The sequence below is a fragment of the Amblyomma americanum genome, chromosome 9 (genome assembly GCF_052857255.1).
Source record: "Amblyomma americanum isolate KBUSLIRL-KWMA chromosome 9, ASM5285725v1, whole genome shotgun sequence".
Lineage (NCBI taxonomy): Eukaryota > Metazoa > Arthropoda > Arachnida > Ixodida > Ixodidae > Amblyomma > Amblyomma americanum.
In genome coordinates, this window is record NC_135505.1 from 131,676,311 (window position 1) to 131,695,874 (window position 19,564).

The 19,564-nt window shown below is 45.5% G+C and overlaps 2 protein-coding genes across 2 annotated transcripts in view; both read left to right on the forward strand.

Moving 5' to 3' along the window:
• The window catches only part of LOC144104382 (TNF receptor-associated factor 6-like), a 375,592-nt gene that overhangs the window by 303,521 nt on the left and 52,507 nt on the right, over positions 1-19,564 (forward strand). The gene's annotated exons all lie outside the window — the stretch shown is intronic.
• Positions 1,273-8,503, forward strand: LOC144104393 (uncharacterized). The gene is made up of 2 exons (XM_077637370.1): positions 1,273-1,653; positions 7,158-8,503. The coding sequence occupies exons 1-2, from the start codon at positions 1,369-1,371 to the stop codon at positions 8,229-8,231; spliced, it is 1,359 nt and encodes a 452-aa protein (XP_077493496.1). The 5' UTR covers positions 1,273-1,368; the 3' UTR covers positions 8,232-8,503.

Sequence of the window (19,564 nt, forward strand, 5' to 3'; positions counted from 1 at the left end):
AACGGAGCGCCACGCGCTACCAGGCGTCTCATATATATAGGCAGGGAAATGGGGAACGCATGGTATTGTCCGTCTTGACAGGAGTCGGCGGCTACACGCGGGAGCACCGAGCCAAATGCGCCCTTGTGGTCGAGTCCCCCCCACCCCCCCCCCCCTACTCTACATCGCACCTCTTCCTTCGGCAACGGACGCTACTTCATTTGTGCCTCGAATTGAATGTTTGCGTAATTCCGGCTGTGGCAGCAAAATGAATGCTTACATGCCCGGGCTGAAGGAGCATTCTCTGGTTCTTCGTCGCTTGACGACTCCAGATCAGAGTCATCACTGTGTTCTGGGAACGCCTTTGCGGCAATTTTTCCATAAAATATGTTGGGATCCATCCGTGTGTCCTGCATGAGGCCGTGCAGCACGTACGTTATCCGCCTAGGCAGTTTAGCAGACAAACACAAAAAAGGCACACTGTAAACTCAACGGGACGAACAACACAGCATAGTGCCGGGTGTTGCCTATGGGCAACAAACACGAGACGCGCCCTTACGGGCGCAAATTAGCAGAGCCATCGACGTAATTCGAAAAAGAGCAAACTGAGGCATTCTTCCAAGCAAGTGCGAAAAGCCACGGAGAAAAAAACGAGCGCTTACCAGAGAATTGACGGTCAGAGTCTGAAGTCGTGTAGGCGACTGCTGTGCAGAGTTGTTGTTGACCTCACACAATGGTACATACCCACAAGGGGGATTGGCCATAACCAGGCGGTGACTATTTAAATGACCAGTTGCATGTGGCAAGCATGGGATGACCTACCAAAATTTGGATCGCACAGTTTCCGTAGCCGAGGTGGTTGCAGGAGGTTAGGGGGGTCATACAAACTAAAAGTTAGGCAAAGAAGGGGTAGGGATTACTATAAGTGGTTGTAAAAACCGAAATACAGAAGCTGATAATGGGATGGGCAGGACGAAAGCTCATGATGGTAGACGTTTTGATTCTAGGAGATAATTTTTCCTCTTCTTCAATTTCTTTATTATACGTCAGATGGCGCAACATGCCCATGTGGTAGTAAGATAGGCGGAGTTTGGTGTAAAACAAAAGCGTCCAAAACCAAAACTGAACCAGAAAAAAAATATTTTCTGGTGTGTTGCCTGTGAGCAACAGTCGTCAATAAAGGGCTAGCGGTGTTTCATCACAAGCGAAAATGGCACTATATTTCCACGGGCGGCATCTCGGTTCAGCGCCGCACTTGCGAAAAGACTCCGCTGACGCAGTCGCGATTGTCGCCTTGACGACCGCCATGAAGAAGATAAGACCGCGCTGTCAAGGGGCGGAAGAAACAGTCCCTGATACGACCGGCGCTGCGGACGGACGCAGTGAACGATGCCTCCCTCAAGCTCGCAGTGCACGCTGGTCGGATTCGCCCCGGAGCTCGACTGGAGGCCCCTGACTTTCCTCAAGCCTATTCCAGCGAATCGAGTATGCAGCGCCTGCGGACTGGTTCGCAAGCGCAACGCATACCTCCCATGCATGCACGCTCTCTGCGAGTGCTGCTACGGACACTGCACCAAGGACGGCTCGCTGGAGTGCCCGCTCGACTGCAACGCCTACGAGGAGGATGACGTCATCCTTATGGACGTCTCCGCTGACGATCTGCTGAAAAGAGAGGTAAGCGAGAATGCAGAATAAGGAGCTGCTAGGGCCTTTTTTTTTAGGTGCGTTAGCTCTTACTACTTCAGCAGCAGCACACATTCAGCAGCATGTGGTGCGGCTCGACAGATGAGCCAAATTAATTCAAGGTCGGATAAAATGTTGAGAACAATGCATGATAAGTGCTTGTTTGTCACAATTCGAACACCTCCACTACGTGCGTTTTTACGATCTGAACGAGAGGAAGAAAAACTGGGTAAATCAGCAAACACCTCGCCGCACTAATGTCATCTGTTAGCCACGTTTCAGTTAATATCAGCAAGTTGCTATCAGATAACACCAGGTTTGACGCGAGCTCTCCTTTCGGAATGAAACAGTATGTTAGCAAAGATTGCAGAAAACAAAAGAATATAATGATGACATGTTTGAAGACGGTGTAGAACTGACTTACGTGGTTGTGGTAGCTAGATTTCTTTAAGTGTTTACTCCGTCTCATAAAAAATAGCGTTTTGCGCCTTTATGGAGGGTTTGATACCGCAAAGAAAATTTAGTTGTCTTTTATTTGGCAAACGCGACAAGTTGCTTTCTTGTATTATGAATTCGTCGGGAGAAATCCTCATCAATGCTTAAATCTGTATCTTTTACTTTGGGGCCATTTGAGAGGATCATTTAAAGGATGCAAACTTTACCATTATGGGACGCTGGCGTTCCGTGTTGTGTCGTACAAGACGGTGTGCACGTTAGATATCTTTACTATCTAAGGTCACACCCGGTTGATCGGACCAGTGGCGAATGATGATCTCTTCGGGTTCGGCAAATGTCTCGGATGGTGTAGGATCGGCGTAAACAATCAAATTGCATCTCCGCGAGCGATTCTCGGCGTCATCAAATCGCGCGTCCATCTCCCGGACCAGCTGAGTCGTCTTTCCTGCTTTGCATTACACATGTTCCTTGTCTATTTTCAAAGTAGCCAGATTCTGGTAGTGCAGGAGAGCAAGCTTCCGGGCTAGTTGGTGATGCATGTTGTTCAGAAGGCAACGCAAAAAAAAAAAAAACGGACGCCAACAGTTTATTCATCGTGTAGTACAAGGGATATACGCTCAGAAGGGAATGCCCAGCATGCCCATAGAGAAGGCTCAAAGACCGCCCATCAGTCAAGCGAAGCAGTTAATCAAACAACAAATCTAAAGAAGCACATTCAGCTGAATATACGTGCACAGACGTGTCACTGCCACAACTTTCGGACAGCTTTTTGATATGATAATCCTCTAAAACGAGCCTAGCCTTATCATTACCGCTCTTGCGAAGAATCGTGGTCTTTTCCAATCTTGACCCTACACGTGCACGAAACAAGGTGCCGCGCGAGATTCGCATTAGTGTCATTATATTCTGTTTTTGGCATGCTCCCGTGGACGGTCATTAATACAGCAGCCAGTTTGGCCAACGTATCAAGCCCCACATGTAGGCGATCCCCTTTTTTTTGTTGTTGTTGCAGCCCCTGCCGGCACAACCAGTGATGCGTGTGCATAGCTTAGACAGCTTGTTGGGTGCTGTGAGCACCAAGGGCACATGGTGGCTGGCAGCCAGTTTTCTCAGGACGTGGGAGAGTTGGTGTACATAAAAGACCACAACCGGCTTTGAAGGCACCATGTGCTCTTGGTGTTCTCAGCACCCAACAAGCTGTCTAATAAGCTATGCCCTCGCAGCATTGGTTGTGCCGGCAGGGGATGCAACAAAAAAACATGGGACCGCATGCGCTAAATGTCCAATAGGTGTGGTGTACTGCATCCCCTTCTCATGTGGGGCTTCATACGCTGGCCAAACTGGCCGCTGTATTAATGACCGGCTACGGGAGCATGCCAAAAGCATAGAAAATAATGAGACTAGTGCGAATCTCCTGCGGCACGTTGCTTCGAGCACGTGTAGGGCAAGGTTAGAGAAGGCCACGATTCTTGGCAAGAGAGATAGTGATAAGGTTAGGCTTGTTCTTGAATATCGGAAAGCTGTACGAACGTTGCATCAGTGGCACGTCTTTACACGTATATTCAGCTGATTGTGCTTTTTTAGATTCGTTTTGTAGAGATAGCTATATTACGGTAGCATTTCGAGCCTTCAGCGTGCCGGCGCTGTGGCAGTAGCGGCGCCGCCACCCTGTCTGTGGCTGCCAGCATTTCGATCCTTCAGCGTGGTGGCGCCACCGTGTTGTCACGTGGTTGGTCACGTGGTGCGAAGCAGCTGCCGGTGGCGCGGCGCCGTGGCCGATCACGTGGTTGGTCACGTGACCATCCACGTGGTGCGGAGCAGCTGCTGCTGCCGGCGGCGCGGCGCGCCGGCGAGACCGAACTGCCACAGCTGTGCGCATGCGCCGTGTCAAGTGGGACGAAGATGAAGGAACGCCCAGCGAAACGGAGCGGCGAAAGACTGACTTTCCAGTTCAACTGAGCAAGTTCCACTCGTCCAGCTGTATCTATCGCGTCACTCCAGGCTGAACCACCGCCAATTTTTTTGATTAACTTGTTCGCTTGACTCACGCGCGGTGTTTGTCCCTTCTCTACGCGCAAGATCGCCATTCCCTTCTTATAGCTCCCCTGCACTACCGCATGAACAAACAGTTCGTAGCAGCGCTCGTGAATGTCTTTGTGTCCCGTACTCCGTCCCTCGTCCGTTTTTTAGCGCTGCCTTCTAAACAACATTCTGGTAGTGGCTCTCTAAATTGGCTGTCCTCTTAGTTCGTTATTAGTTCGTTTTTGATGTCTTGGAAGTCACTAATTATTGTAGCTTGACCCAAGGACAACTACTTCCATTCAACACGGACTGCCTTTGTAGTGGCATGTCCAAGATTCGTTTCCTTGTTCCCGGACAATATTAGCAAGACGCGAATAGTTTCTAAACATTCAATAGCAACATCGACACAACATATTTCCACCGCATTCAGGTAGGCGAATACGGATACTCAGTTATCTCGCACAGCAGGCTGCGTTCAATGGTTCCTTGGTTAGCATGTGAATAAGCACTGTGGAAACTCGCCCCGGTCAATCCCCTTTGGTTTGTTTCTCCGTGATGCGTCCTCCCTCAACCTATTTGCCTTAAAGGGACACTAAGGAGAAACTCAAGTAAGCTTGTATAGATAGAATACCAGCTACTAACCACAACAACACCACTTTTTACGGAAACAAACCTCTTGTAAGGTAGAAAAGAACTAAAGTAACTATAGGTATCTCCGCCTCAGGTCAATCTCGCAAGTGCAAGCGTGATGACGAAATAGTAGAAAATACGTCACCGATCTCCGAGTCCGCCAAACGTGCTTCAAGCTTACTGGTTTGAACGGTACTGCAGTATATAAATTGTTTTGAAACCGCTAGTGCATTTTTATCCAAAAGAGGAAGACAGAAAAAAAAAGCAGCCTGAATGTTGGAAGTCGAAGAAAACCTGTAATTTGCGTCGCAACTGGCGGCCAGCGTAGTTTCGGTACGTTTTTCGGTGTAGCCTCGATGCTTTTCGAGGCTATGCGCTTGCCACACCCACGTGGTTTCGTTTTATAAAACGCCTCTGTTTAAAAGGGCGGAAAAGCAGATAAGCTCCAAGTGCCTATCCACGTGCTCCTCGGAAGAAGTTCGTGCAACGGCTCGCAGCTGCGAAAAAGAAAGACTTGTACATATCTATTGTTCCTCGCACCTCCACGTTAGCAAACGAGCCGCTCGGCGTGTTCGCTTTGTCAACGTACCAAGACGCTGGGCTGAATAACCAGCGCTACGAGGACTATTGTTACAGAATTTAAATATGTCCGCACGGACAAATCTCCACATGTCAGTGATGACGGTGGCTCGGCATTGACAGCGACACTGCCGACATCTCGTACTTTCTCGTGGCAGAACCGCCGCCTAATCCATAAAAAGCATCGCAGGCTCTGTGAGGTTGAGGTCGCTGAAGTGCAGGCCGCGGTTCTTTGCGGAGCCATTGTAAAGTTTCTGCAAACATAAACGAAGCGACGACGGCGCTTGCACCACTCTGCGTCACTGTCCTCCTATTTCGTCATCAGAGAGTCCCATGTTTGAATCGGAGCGGCGGGAAACAGTAACCTACAGCCCCGAACCACCACCTTGTTAAGTTTTTTTACTTCGAATTAAAATATCTTGGCAATAAATTTACCTTTCCCCCAATTCGCACACACACAAAAAAAAATCAGTGATCCCTTTAACTAACAATGGAGGGCGCTGGCGTCAGAGCACCACAGACGGCGTGATTGCCGCACCCGGGCGGGAAACGACTCACTTGCTTATCAGCTCGTGAACTGGTCTCCTGGGGTTGCTTCGGTTCAGCTCTGCGCCAGCCAGGTGAGGGCTAGCCGTCCGTCCTATGTGCTTCTCTTTTGTTCTAGCGTGGGCAAACCTTCGCTCGTAACCTTGCTGGTGATCGTAATAACAGCGCAAAAGGAACACCAAGGACGGGAAGGAACGACGCAGACGAGCGCCTGTCTGCGTCGGTCCTTTCCATCCTTCGTGTTCCTTTTGCGCTATTTTTCATCGCGAACGTTTCGAACACGCCCAACTTTAGGCTTGCTGGTGTGCCGGACGATGTCGATTCCTTTGCGTATTTTGTTGCTAGCTGGCGGTATTGTTGTTCTGGCAATAAATTCCTGTCTTGTGTCAGCCAGGGAGTCGTTCCCTCCTTCCCCATCAAAGCAAGGCCCCCCGTAGTCGGCGTCTGCTCGGTAGCGCTCCCTATCATAGGGTAGTATCAACTGTTTTAAACTGTGTTAGCCTCGACTAAGCAAGGCAAAGCAGTTTCAACCCCACAACTTACGGCGGAAAGCATTATGTTTCAGTAGCGTGCAGCCGACGCCTGCCCGTTTCTACCTTCGCTTTAGGTACAAAGCCGGGTATTTTGATGTTTTTTTACTGAAAAAAACCCTTGCTGGATTCAAAGTCCGTGTGCCGACCAGCCGTGGCTCTCTGGAGCAGCCGCTGTGAAGCTGGACTGCAGAGCCTCGATGCGTCCTAAAATGCGCTGGTTGAGCGTGGCCAAAGCTGTCAGGGGCACGACGCCATATATTTCTCCGAGCAAAAGGGTGTGATCTTGCACCTGTTGGATGGCTGCTCGGTGATAATTTACGCACCTTTCTTAACAACGGTGTCGATTCACTGCTGCACTGCCTTACTTTTCAAAGACGTTTGACGAACGATTACGCGAACCGATTGCAATCTTTTTCCCACTTTAATATAGTTATTTACAATTTTCATACATCATGCCGAGCAAGGTCCACGAAACGCGCTCAGTATACACAGCAAATGGAACACGTGACCGTTTGGTAAAATGTTTCACCAGCACCAATTAATACCTAAAAATAATATCCAGGAAGAAGAAATAAATTCCCTCCTTCTAAAAAGTTCACAAACGAGCAGATATAACCGAACCTCATTATTTTATTTATTTTATTTCATATCCGTAGAGAAGGTGAAAATTAAGTCCCTCGCTACATCGTCGCTATGTGTTACCAGGTGATTTCCTTGGTCCCCTCGCAGGTCAAGTGCTGGAACGAAGACAGTGGCTGCCAGTATGCGACAGCTGCTTCTGGGATCACCCAACATTTCCTGCTGGAATGTGAACACCACTCCGTCCGTTGTCCCAAGTGCTCGGCCACCGTTCTTTGCAGAGACGTGTGCATGCATCTCCGGTCGGCCTCTTGCAACACTTCGACGCCTCTCGCATCCGAAAGCCAAGTTCCGGTGTCTCAAGTCGATGAGGCAGCATCGTTGGCTTCTTTCAGAGGAGCCTTTGAGAAGCAGGCGGCTGAAATCACAGCTTATCTGAGGCCAATGGCTGTTGACATCAGCACCCATGGGGATCGATTAAGCGAAATCGCTCATGGCATAAACACACTAAAGGAGACCCTACGTCAAGAACTAACGTCTTTGAAAGGACAGAACCACGAGGAAATAAGGTCGTCCAACGCTGAGCTGAGAGAATCCTTTACCGCCTGCAGAGAGACTGTTAACAGTTCTTTGCGAAGCATGGAAGAAATACTGAACAATAAATTTCGCGGAATTCAAGCCGACTTGTCGCAGATTGCAGTTAGCATTGAACCATTCAAGACAGAATTGAAGGAAAGCGTTCAAAAAACATTGCAACACGTGACCCATGAGCGCAGAGAGAGTGCACTACAAGTGACGCATTGCGAGTTTTTGATTAGGGGTGTGAAGTCGCTTACAGAAGAGGCGATGAAGAATAGCTGGGCTGAGTATGACAGCGATAAGGTGTACCTACGCGGCTACTGCATGTCTCCTGGAGTCTGGTTCCTGAGATACTCGACATATGTAATGCTGAAAGTGAAGTACACCCTGCACAAGGGCGACATGGACGACGATGTCCAGTGGCCATTCCAGCACAAGATCAGGATGAGCATAATTCATCCGGGACAGACGGCAGACCGTGAGCTGGAATTTAAACCAGATCCAAACGACTCATGCAATCAGAGGCCAAACACATCAAATGGTGCCGTTGTTTACCGGAAAAAAAATATCATCCTCGAACATCTCATCCGCGAGGGGTACGTAGATAACGACCAGTTTCGGATAAAGTTCGAGCTGCTGCCTTGAATCCGTCTTGAGCGCGGACATGGCCCATTGCATAGAATTTCCTGTCTGTGAACACCCTTGCACGCTTCATTCCCTTCAAATTTTTTTTCGGGAATAGCTTTACATCGGATGGAAATCCGTCTAAAAAGAGTTGTATGAGGGTTTCTTTCTACACAGCTTCGATAAAAAACGTAGCCCAAAAAAAGCGTCTGTTTTGTATTTATTTGTGAGCATCAGATCTCTCCTAGCGTAGTATGTGAATTAAAAATGACTAAATAAATGTTATTTTTCCTTTCGCAGAGAATGTTGTTTTATTAAACAACTTGGTAAAAAGTTGGTATCCACTTTCGAATTTTTCGTTTCTATCCGAAAAAATAAACATCAGCCTTAATGTACAGTGCAAGTCGCAAATCCAATTTTCGTTTCATTTTAATCTGAGCATAATACTTGTGACTTTATCATAATCTTAAGTATCGTCTAGTAGCACAATAGAACAACCAGTATTTTTCACATCGTAAGCAGAAAGGCTTCATAGTTACGTAAAATGAAAAATAAAACCAAATGACGTGTTTTAACGCGAGAGCAATAGTATCTCAATCGGAACGAATTGTCCCACGTCAGCGACCGTGGCAGGTGGCAGTTAAATTAACGAGAGGTCGACAGAGGTTGCTTGACAAAAACAACCTGCCTCTCACAAGAATCACCGGTGGGGCACCTGTCACCGCAGGGAAGCGGTGCATCGCGTAAACACTGCGCCACTGCGCCAGGACAGGTATGAGGGGGTCCCATCGATCTGTGAATGCAATGCAGAGAGAGATCAGTTCCGCACATATGGGCATTAACCATATCGCGTCATGCCCTTACAGCGGGGATAAACGGTCTAGTCAAGCTTTTTTTGTTTTTTTCGTATAGCGAGCATTACTTGAATGTCGTAATCTGCGCAGTTCTGCATAAAGTACAGCAACCTCATCGAGCTTCAATATCTGGTGTTTCACCTAAGATTTTACACAACTAAAAAAAAACGGCGTTTTCAGATTGACGAGCAGTTCTTTCGGCATAGCATTCTTAGCGGTGTACTACATGAGAATACAGCTGAGAGGTGCTAACTGGCAGGCTGGTTAAAAAGGATTGAATAGTTTACTTTTTAACTATTACTGTAAGGCTCCTTAATTATTGAGAGGCGCGTAGCCCAACGTTACTTTATGCATATCAGTTTTTAAAATTTCGCAAACGCGGTCACCCTCGGGGCTGTGCTCCGACAAATTTTGGCTGCATAGCGCCAAAATACATTCGCTTTCGAGAAGCTTGCAGGCAAAGCAACCTCTCCAGAGCACGTAGCTCGTCGAAATAGCCAAAATTTGTTGGGCCACACCGCTCAGGGCAACTGCATTATCGATATTCCAAAAATTGATATAGATATTACTTGCGGTTGGTTACACGCCCCTCAATAATTAACGAGACTAAAAGTAATATATAAAAAGTTAGCTGCTCAATTTTAGCTTACCTGCTTCCTAAAAAGCATATTTCAGCTGTATTCTTACACTGGCACCGCTGACAATGCTATAGAGAAAAAGCACTCATCCAATTAAAAAAACCTGTATTTAAAAATTGTGCTTAATCTTAGGTGAAACACCCTGTAAATACTGAAACTGCCATTAATGATCTGAGAGAACTTGCCAAATGCGCTCCACCTCATTCTCATTCTTCGAGTTATTTCGCTCTCATGATCCGGATCAGACGTCACTACTCGCCCCAAGTAGGCGTATTCCTTTACCGCTTCCAGAACCTCGCTAACAAATGTAAACTGCAGGTTCCTTCTCCGACTGCTGACCATTACTTTGGTTTTCTGCATATTAACTTTTAGACGCACCGTTATGTTCTGCCTTTGCAAATCATTGATCATGCTTTGGAGTTCATCTCCTGAGCGACTGAGCAAGGCACTGCCATCAGCTCATCGTAATTCCTCAAGTATTCTTCATTATCTCATCTCCCCAACTGATCCCAACCCAAGCCTCTGAATGCGTCTTGTAAACAGGCAGTGAATAGCGTTGGTGAGATCGTGTCTACCTGCCTGACACCCTTCCTCATTGGAATTTTATTGCTGGCTTTAGAAAGAAGTATGGTAGCTGTGCAATCGTTTTAGATACCTGCCAGTATTTTTGACTTAAGGTTTTTGTACACAGTGATTCCGCAACGCCTGCATGAACGCCGAAGTTTCCACTGACTCATATGATTTCTCGTAATTTACGAAGGCTATCATAGGGGTTGGTTATAGTCTGGTCATTTCTCAATGACGCGACTGATAATATGAATACGGTTTATGGCCGAAAATCTTTTACGTGAGCCTGCCTGATCGTTTGGTTGATTGAATTCTAAGGCTTCACAATTTCACAATGCATTGCTGTTTTGGAAAGCGACGTCCTGCCGTCCTCTCTCTTTTTTTTTTTTGCTTAAGAAGGGGACTTCGCCGCGTTATGGGTGGAGTGACGTGTCAAGGTCAAGGCATGTGTCTTCTTCCTTTGTATATTATACACAGGTCATGCATTGTTTAACAAAATTCTTGTTGATGTCAATTTTTTCTTAGTTCCTGGAAACTCAGTTCTTCCTGTTCGCAGCGGCACTTTTCGCGGTTTCTGCTTTCTTTTTGACCTCTAACTATAACTAATACAAGAACAGCCTAGTGTCATCGTGTCCTCGTGACCATTCTTCGAAGGCGATAAAGTTGTTACAAATTAAAAGAGCTACAAATTAGAAAAATGAACAGAAACATTCCCTATGCACCTTGTTTTCGGTGACTGTTGGCTTAACATGTTTGTCAACTTCATTTGCCTTGTCTGCTATATATATATATATATATATATATATATATATATATATATATATATATATATATATATATATATGTATGTATGTATGTATGTATGTATGTATGTATGTATGTATGTATGTATGTATGTATGTATGTATGTATGTATGTATGTATGTATGTATGTATGTATGTATGTATGTATGTATGTATGTATGTATGTATGTATGTATGTATGTATGTATGTATGTATGTATGTATGTATGTATGTATGTATGTATGTATGTATGTATGTATGTATGTATGTATGTATGTATGTATGTATGTATGTATGTATGTATGTATGTATGTATGTATGTATGTATGTATGTATGTATGTATGTATGTATGTATGTATGTATGTATGTATGTATGTATGTATGTATGTATGTATGTATGTATGTATGTATGTATGTATGTATGTATGTATGTATGTATGTATGTATGTATGTATGTATGTATGTATGTATGTATGTATGTATGTATGTATGTATGTATGTATGTATGTATGTATGTATGTATGTATGTATGTATGTATGTATGTATGTGTGTGTGTGTGTGTGTGTGTGTGTGTGTGTGTGTGTGTGTGTGTGTGTGTGTGTGTGTGTGTGTGTGTGTGTGTGTGTGTGTGTGTGTGTGTGTGTGTGTGTGTGTTGCGAACGTTGGTTGCGTTGGCTCCGCAGAATAAAGATTTAAGAGAAGTGGGCACTTCTACAAAGACACTTTTATTTATCAACGTTTCGACCGCGGTGCGGTCTTCAGGACTGTCCTGAAGAAGACCGCACCGCGGTCGAAACGTTGATAAATAAGTGTATTTGTAGAAGTGCCCACTTCTCTTAAATCTATATATATATATATATATATATATATATATATATATATATATATATATATATATATATATATATATATATATATATATATATATATATATATATATGGTTGCGGGAAAACAACGTCCTTGCCTGCTTAAATTAATATAGAGCGAAGTACACGCTTCGATTAAGGAAACATTTTTATTTTACTCTACGTTTCGATCAGAGGACCGATGTTTTCCGGGAGTGACTTGCTTCATTGGTGTCTCCCCTTTATAAGTGCGGGTTAGACTCGGAGCAGGAGGGCGAAAAGGCCATACAGAATAAGTAAAGGTATAAAATGGCAAACAGCAGGAAATAGCAGTTGGAGCTTTACGAGAAAGGGCTGGGAGAGAAGACACTTAGACTACGAACACTTAGACTACGGGAATAATTTTTAGAGAAGCCAAACCAAAATAATTATTGGTGCCGCAAACCTCTGGAACAGTAGCCGCCCAAAATTGGCAGGGATAAATATCTAGACCTATATATTAAAATGGTACAAAAGGACATACTTCAGGCCTTCGGAACACGAAAATCCGGACCACCCAATCTCACAACAAAAGAAAGTAACGCCTTAGACCAACTTATGATACGAACCGACATCGTCATTATGCCCGCCGACAAGGGTCGAGGTACAGTTATTTCGGTCAAAGATGATTATATTCAGGAGGGCAACCGCCAGCTCAGCGACTCAAAATCCTATAATGAACTATCATCACACCCCACCTCTGAACACAAGAAGATCATAAAAAAACTCTTAATAAACTAACCGATGAAGGTGTATTACCACCGCGAATAAGAATTCGCTGAAGCCAAAAAATGCGCGGGGAGTTTTTACATGCTTCCGAAAATGCACAAAGAGAATCATCCGGGGTGACCTATTTTTTCTGGTATCGGCACACTGACAGAACCGATCTCAGATTAAATCGATTCTCTCATCAAACATATACCTCCGAAACATCCATCTTACATACGAGATACTAACCATTTTCTGAGAGAATTATCCGACGTCACCTTCTTTCATTTCGCTTTCCTAGTTACCCTGGACGTGGTGTCACTTTACACCAACATCCCACATGACGGCGGAATCCCTGCAGGCAATGGTAGGTCCATATAAAGAACACAGAATCCTAGACTCTCCCAGTTCAAGTGCCATCGAGACGCTTGAAAATTTGGTCCTTAAACTTAACACTTTCGAATTCAGCAACTCATATTATCTTCAAACGTGTGGTACGGCTATGGACACAAAAATGAGACCAAATTACGACGACATATTTATTAACAAAATTGAATCAGACTTTCTTTCCCCATATATCCAACCAAACCGACTTTTTAAAAACATTTTCTTGATGGCATATTCATAATATGGACAGGAACAGAGGAAGAACTAATTCAGTTTATCACCTCATTCAGGAACATACATCCAAATATCTCTTTCACAAACACTTACTCAACGAATAGAATTAACTTCCTTGGTGTTTTGTTTCGTGTTGAAGGGGGTGCATTAATCACTAGCGTTTTTAAAAATACCCGCAGACTGACAAGAGTATCTTCATTTCAACAATTGCCACCCACGCCATTGAAGAACTTCAATTCCATACTCACAGTCTATCTGATTCAAACGCATTTGCTCTCGATCGGAAGGTTTAAAAAAATGTCAATCATGTGTGCGAAGTTCTAAAAAACAGCACTACCCGTCCTTTATTATCAACGATGCCATTAAAAGGGCCGAAGTTTCTAATCATAACCACATCCCTGCCAACACCACATCGCTCTAATCTGGTACTGACGTTCACAAACAACCTCCCGAATATTATCAAAATCGTTAAAAAAACACTTCAATATCATAGACCAAAGTGAGCGGCTCACCTAATTTTTTCCAATGGTCCCCCAGGTAACATACAGGGGACAAAAAATTTACAAAACCACCTTGTGCACTAAACGTTTAATAAACAGAGGCAGGTTGATTGCAAACCGTCCGGAAAGAACCGATGCCAAGTTTGCAAACATATGCAAACCTTAACTCACTCGCTGAAAGTGCCGATTCAGATTTCAAACATGTTATCCGAGAATATTTGCATTGCGATTCCAGTAACGTTGTTCACAAGCTCGAGTGTGTCAAGTGCAATACATAGTACAAACAGACAATTCATTCCGATTAATATTTAATAACTATACCGCACGCATGTTCAATCTCTCCCTAGCCTCCCTCTTTCGAGACACCTCCGTGAGAAAGGCCTTGAGTTTGATAAAATTAAAGTGACATTATTTCAGTGTGGCTTCTAAAACACTCGGGAGAGCGACCAACGGAAATCATACCTTAATTTCAAGTTTAACACAGTGCAAAAGAGCATCAACGAAAACCACACCACCCTATATATCATCTCTTTGGATGGCAGAGACCAAAGAAAATTCCACCCCTAATACACCAAGCACCACCACTGACTGCGTCGTCTGTAGTCATACCCCTTTTGCATGTCTGTTTCGGCAAGTTATTTCCACATGGCGTTCAACTCATTCTTTGATCCCCCGAAAGCCACATACCCCCTTCTCTACACATGAATAAATGACCAAATAATGCTTATATATTACGCTTTGTGGTGTTTGGAGACCATCAAAACCAGTTGCGAAGCGCATATCTTGCCAGCAACATTGGTTTTCTCAGCGGCGGAAAACGTGCAGCTGCGACTAATTTGCCGGTGGTACAGTGCTCTAGAACCCTGGGCCAAGGTACTGGTGGGTCAGTGGTTAGTGCGCTCTTCTACTGAGCCGGAGTACCCAGGTTCGAACAAGACCGCGGCGGCCGTGCTTCGATGGAGGCGAAACGCAAAGGCGCCCGTGTGCTGTGCGATGTCAGATCCCCAGGTGGTCGAAATTATTCCCGAGCCCTCCACTACGACACCTCTTTCTTTCTTCTCTCAGTCCGTCCTTTATTCCTTGCCTTATAGCGCTGTTCAGGTGTCCAACGATATATGAGACAGATACTGCGCCATGCCGCTGTTCGCTCAATTCGGCGGAACGTCTGCATGTGAACCAGCCTTTAAGCCAACTTCTAGCACCCACAAATGTCTGCCTTGTACTACACAACTTGTAGAATTTTATTACGAACATGCATCTGATGTTGAGGACGGGGGGCAGATAGACTGTATGTTTTTGGATTTTCGCAAGGCGTTTGACACTGTGCCACACCCACTACTTATCTATAAATTAACAATTTTAAACTTAAACACAGCTGTAATAGCGTGGATTGAAAATTATTGGTCTAAACGCCGCCAACGTGTAGTTATGAATGGCAAGGCCTCAGATTGTGTTGAAGTGATGTCAGGTGTCCTTCAAGGATCGGTCTTGGGGCCACTCTTGTTCTTGGTATATATAAATGATATCTCGCTTAATATTTCTCCAAGTGTACGTCTGTTTGCAGATGACTGCGTTTTGTATAGAAAAAAATAACACTGCAAGCAACGCTGTTAACCTCCAAACTGATTTAACGCTAATCGAGGCTGGGTGCTTGTAATGGAAAATGTATTTGAATAGAAAAAAAAAATGTGCACACCTTTGCTTTTCACGAAAAAAGAACAAAATTTTAGCTCAGTATCACTTGAATAATGCATTAGTTCCTGGAGTGCACGTGAGGATGATGCGGTTACAAAAGCAGGTAGGGCGCTCAATTACCTTCAACATAATTTAAAGTGTTCGCAACCAAACCTCAAGAAAACTGCTTTCATGTCGTGTGTGCTACCTATCATGGAATATGCCTTTGTTGTATGGGACCCTGCACAGCAGTCGTTGAGTGACAAGCTGGAGAGAATTCACAACAGGGCAGCAAGGTTTGTATTGGAAAGGTACGGGCGAAGAGATAGTTGTACGGAAATGAAAAAAAATATATTTGCAGTGGGAATCTCTTGTTTCTCGTACAAGGAAGTTAAGACTAAAATTATTCTACTCAATATTTCACAATTGATCCGGCATAAGTCGGGAACATTATTTTAAACAGCCCTTTTACGTTTCAAAACGACATGATCATTCTCGCAAAATTCGAGAGTACCGTGCCAGGAGAAACTTACTTGCCAATTAATTTTTTGTAAGGCTGTGCAACAGTGAAATCGCCTATCGGAAGTGCAAGTGTGCTCTGTAAATGAAGATGCCTCTTTTGCAAATTTTTAACCCCCTGCTGTAACGCGTTTTGGGCTATGCGAGGTAATTATTGAATGAAGAATAAAGAATAAATGAAGCGGCAGGCATAACTATAAAAAAACCCAAGGGTTCATTGCCACGCAGCAACCAGGCATCTTGCAAGTTTTGCGGCCGAGGAAAACTGCGACCCCGCCTACGCGGTGGATCGCACGTGCAACCGATGTGGGGAGAAATGGGTTTCTACTTGTCGCCGTCCCCGCGGAAGCGACTTTGTCCCTTTCCAAGAAAGGCACCACCCATCCCGGAGCGGAGGGGTTGGGGGGTTACCGGAGCATTGGGGCACCCTAGCTATTTCTGCAAGGAGGATAGGGAGAGCAGAAAGTGTGCACAAAGCTGCTTCGGCTAGCAAACAAAAGAGGAGGGGGAGAGTGCAGCGCAAAGCTAAAAGCCGGACCAGCGCCATCTAGGATTTTCTTTCGCCAGACGCACTGTGGACATTCGTGCAGCAAAATCCCGCCAGCCGAACGCATTGCACGGCGTCGGCGCTCCTTCCAGTCCTTACTCCGTGGACGTGAGTCAGCTCCTGGAGTCGCGACTGCGGCCTTGACGACCGCCGGCAGCAAGATTAGGACGCACTTTTAGGCGGTGGGAAAAGCAGTTCCACGAACGGCAGGCGCAGCGAACATACATACAGTGAGAGCTATGGCTCCCGCAAGCCGGCAGTACACGCTGGTTGGGTCCTCCCCGGAACTCGACTGGAGGCCCCTGACCTTCCTGAAGCCTATTCCAGCCAACCGGGTGTGCAGCGCCTGCGGTCTGGTGCGAAAGAGGACCGCGTTGCTGCCCTGCATGCACGTGCTGTGCGAGTGCTGCTACGAACAGTGTGGCCAGGACGGCTTGAACGAGTGTCCTCTGGACGGCAACCACTACGAAAAGGACGAGGTCGCTCTGTTGGACCTCACTGCTGACGTTCTGCTGAGAAGAGAGGTAATTACGAGAACGGGCTTCTTTTTGTTTCTTTTCGTTTGCGCCTTGCGATTTGCGGCACAGTGTTTCCCGCATGTCTACACATTTCACATCCGTCGGAGGACAGTGTAAAAATGTACTGCAAATCCAGAACCCTGTAAAATGTTGCTATTGCTGCAGCGCCCTTTGATCCATATAGTAGTTATGCCGGATACCAATGATACCCGTCTAATGTTACAGTACTGCACTTGTCTGCTTAAGACAAGGAAATTCGAAAGCCTTTCACTGGCCTTTCTTTCTCGCTTTGTTTTAATTTTCTTTATCTTTTTGTTATTTTCTTCATTTTATTTAAGTTTCCATTTTATTGTTCGAGCTTTTGTTCATTTTACTTTTTATTTTAATAGCCTTACTGTTTTCTTTTAGTTTTTGTTTTATTTCATTACATTCGTGTTGCTCATGGAGTTGCTTAACTACCTTTTACATTTTACTTTATTTACCTTACGACTTATGATTCACAGTGTGTGCGGAAAACTTCCGTCCGCAAACTTTTGTCTACAAGTTCAGTCCACGCAACTCATGAGCCAAAACAACGGCCGTGGCGGTCAAATTTCGCTGGCGGCGAAATTCTAGATGCCCGTGTATTGTGCGATGTCAGTGCATGCTAAAAAACCCAAGGGGGTCGAAATTCCGTAGCCCTCCACTACGGCGTCCCTCGGAGCCTGAGTCGGTTTGGGACGTTAAACCCCCGATAGACGAGATTCGTAAAATAATGAGCACGCCCGCAGCTTAAATATTTCGAATCCAAGGCATCTTATGGAGTCTCTCATCGGGAAAAATTGTACGTGTCCCTATGCTAACTGCGGGGCCGTGCAGAGCCGCTTTGGAACATATGTTGCGCGTAAAAGCTCTGAGGTAGTGAGAGGAAGACTTTTCACCCTCCGCTGATTTCGAGTGCTGAAGACGTTAGGCGTGGTGCATTGGTGAGCTCCGAAAGGAACCAGGTGGCATTTTCGGCGTTAACTGCGTGCATCTGGAAAATCATGTGCATCGCATGTCGATCCCAGAGATGGTGCCAGCGTGCTTCAAGAAGGTGCGTAATTTGTGAATATGATATCCACCAGCTAAACTTCGGTTTAACTGCGCTGTCTCCTCAGGCAAGACATACCATACCGAGCTCTCATAGAAACAAATCCTTTTTGCGAATTTACCTTTCCACGAAGAAAAAAAAGAGATAAAAGATTTTTTATTACTTTATCATGTTTGCAGAGTAATGAGATAGCCGAGAGCGGAGCCTTAGTTTTCTCGCATAGCCAGATGGATTTAGTGTTTTCATCATGTGGTTAAAAGTAGGGCGGAGCCAAACGTTAAAGTCGCGTGCGCCCGACGCCTCCCTATTTCTACCATTGCCCTATGTGCAAAGCAGCGTGTCTTCCTTTTCTTGTGCTGATCAAGCCTTTCTTAGATTAAAAGTTCGCATGCCGTTCTACCGTGGCTGTCTGAAGCCGCCGCTACGAAGTTCTCGTGCAGCGCCTGGATGCACCCTTGAATGTCGTGCTCCATTGAGGCCAAAGCTATCAGGGGCAGCCCGTCGCATTTTTCGCTGAACAAAAGAGTTCTCACCTCCCACCTGTTGCTGGGCTCATCGGTGATTAGCTACGCGCATGTCGCGAACATGATGTTTTATAGCTTACACCAACATTCTCGTCCTTTCAAAAATTTGCGACGAACGGTGAGGCAAAAAGATTTCAATCTGTTTGATACCAATATTTTTGCCAAGGTGCAAAATACACGTTCAGTATATCCAGCAGATTGAAAATGTGATTCTCCTGCTAAATGTTTGTCGCAGGCAGCGTTTAATTCCTGAAAATCAATTCAGGGAAGAGTAATGAAAAATGTTCCGCAGGTGTCAAAGCTTGACAACCGAGTGGCTATTTCTGATTCACTTACTCTAGGCAAGGTCAGAATGACGCCCCTCGCCGCTTAGTCAGAGCAAGTCTTCGAGTGAATACTTTTGTGTCTATTCAGGTCAACTGCTGGAATGAAGGCAGTGGCTGCCAGTATGCGACGGCTGCTTCAGGGATCTCCCAGCATTTCCTGCTGGAATGTGAACACCACTCCGTCCGTTGTCCCAGGTGCTCGACCACCGTTCTTTGCAGAGACGTGTGCACGCATCTCCGGTCGGCCTCTTGCAACACTTCGACGCCTGTCACATCCGAAAGCCAAGTTCCGGTGTCTCAAGTAAATGAAGCAGCATCGCTGACTTCTTTCAAAGAAGCTTTAGAAAGGCAAGCGGGTGAAATCACAGCATATCTGAGGCCAATGGCGGTTGATATGAGCACCCATGGGGACCGACTAAGCGAAATCTCTCATGGCATAAACACACTCAAGGAGACACTGCGTCAAGAACTGTCTTCTTTGAAAGGACAGAACCACGAAGAAATAACGTCGTCCGGCACTGAACTCAAAGAATTTCTAGCCGCCTGCAGGGAGACTGTTAACACTTATTTGCGAACCATGGAAGAAATACTGAACAATAAATTGGGCGGAACTCG

What these genes read in the sequence shown, in the direction of transcription:
- LOC144104393 (XM_077637370.1), top strand. Translation starts at nt 1,369, where the DNA reads ATGCCTCCCTCAAGCTCGCAGTGCACGCTGGTCGGATTCGCCCCGGAG. An exon ending in ACGATCTGCTGAAAAGAGAG is followed by an intron (nt 1,654 to 7,157) that starts GTAAGCGAGAAT and finishes GTCCCCTCGCAG; the next exon opens with GTCAAGTGCTGGAACGAAGA.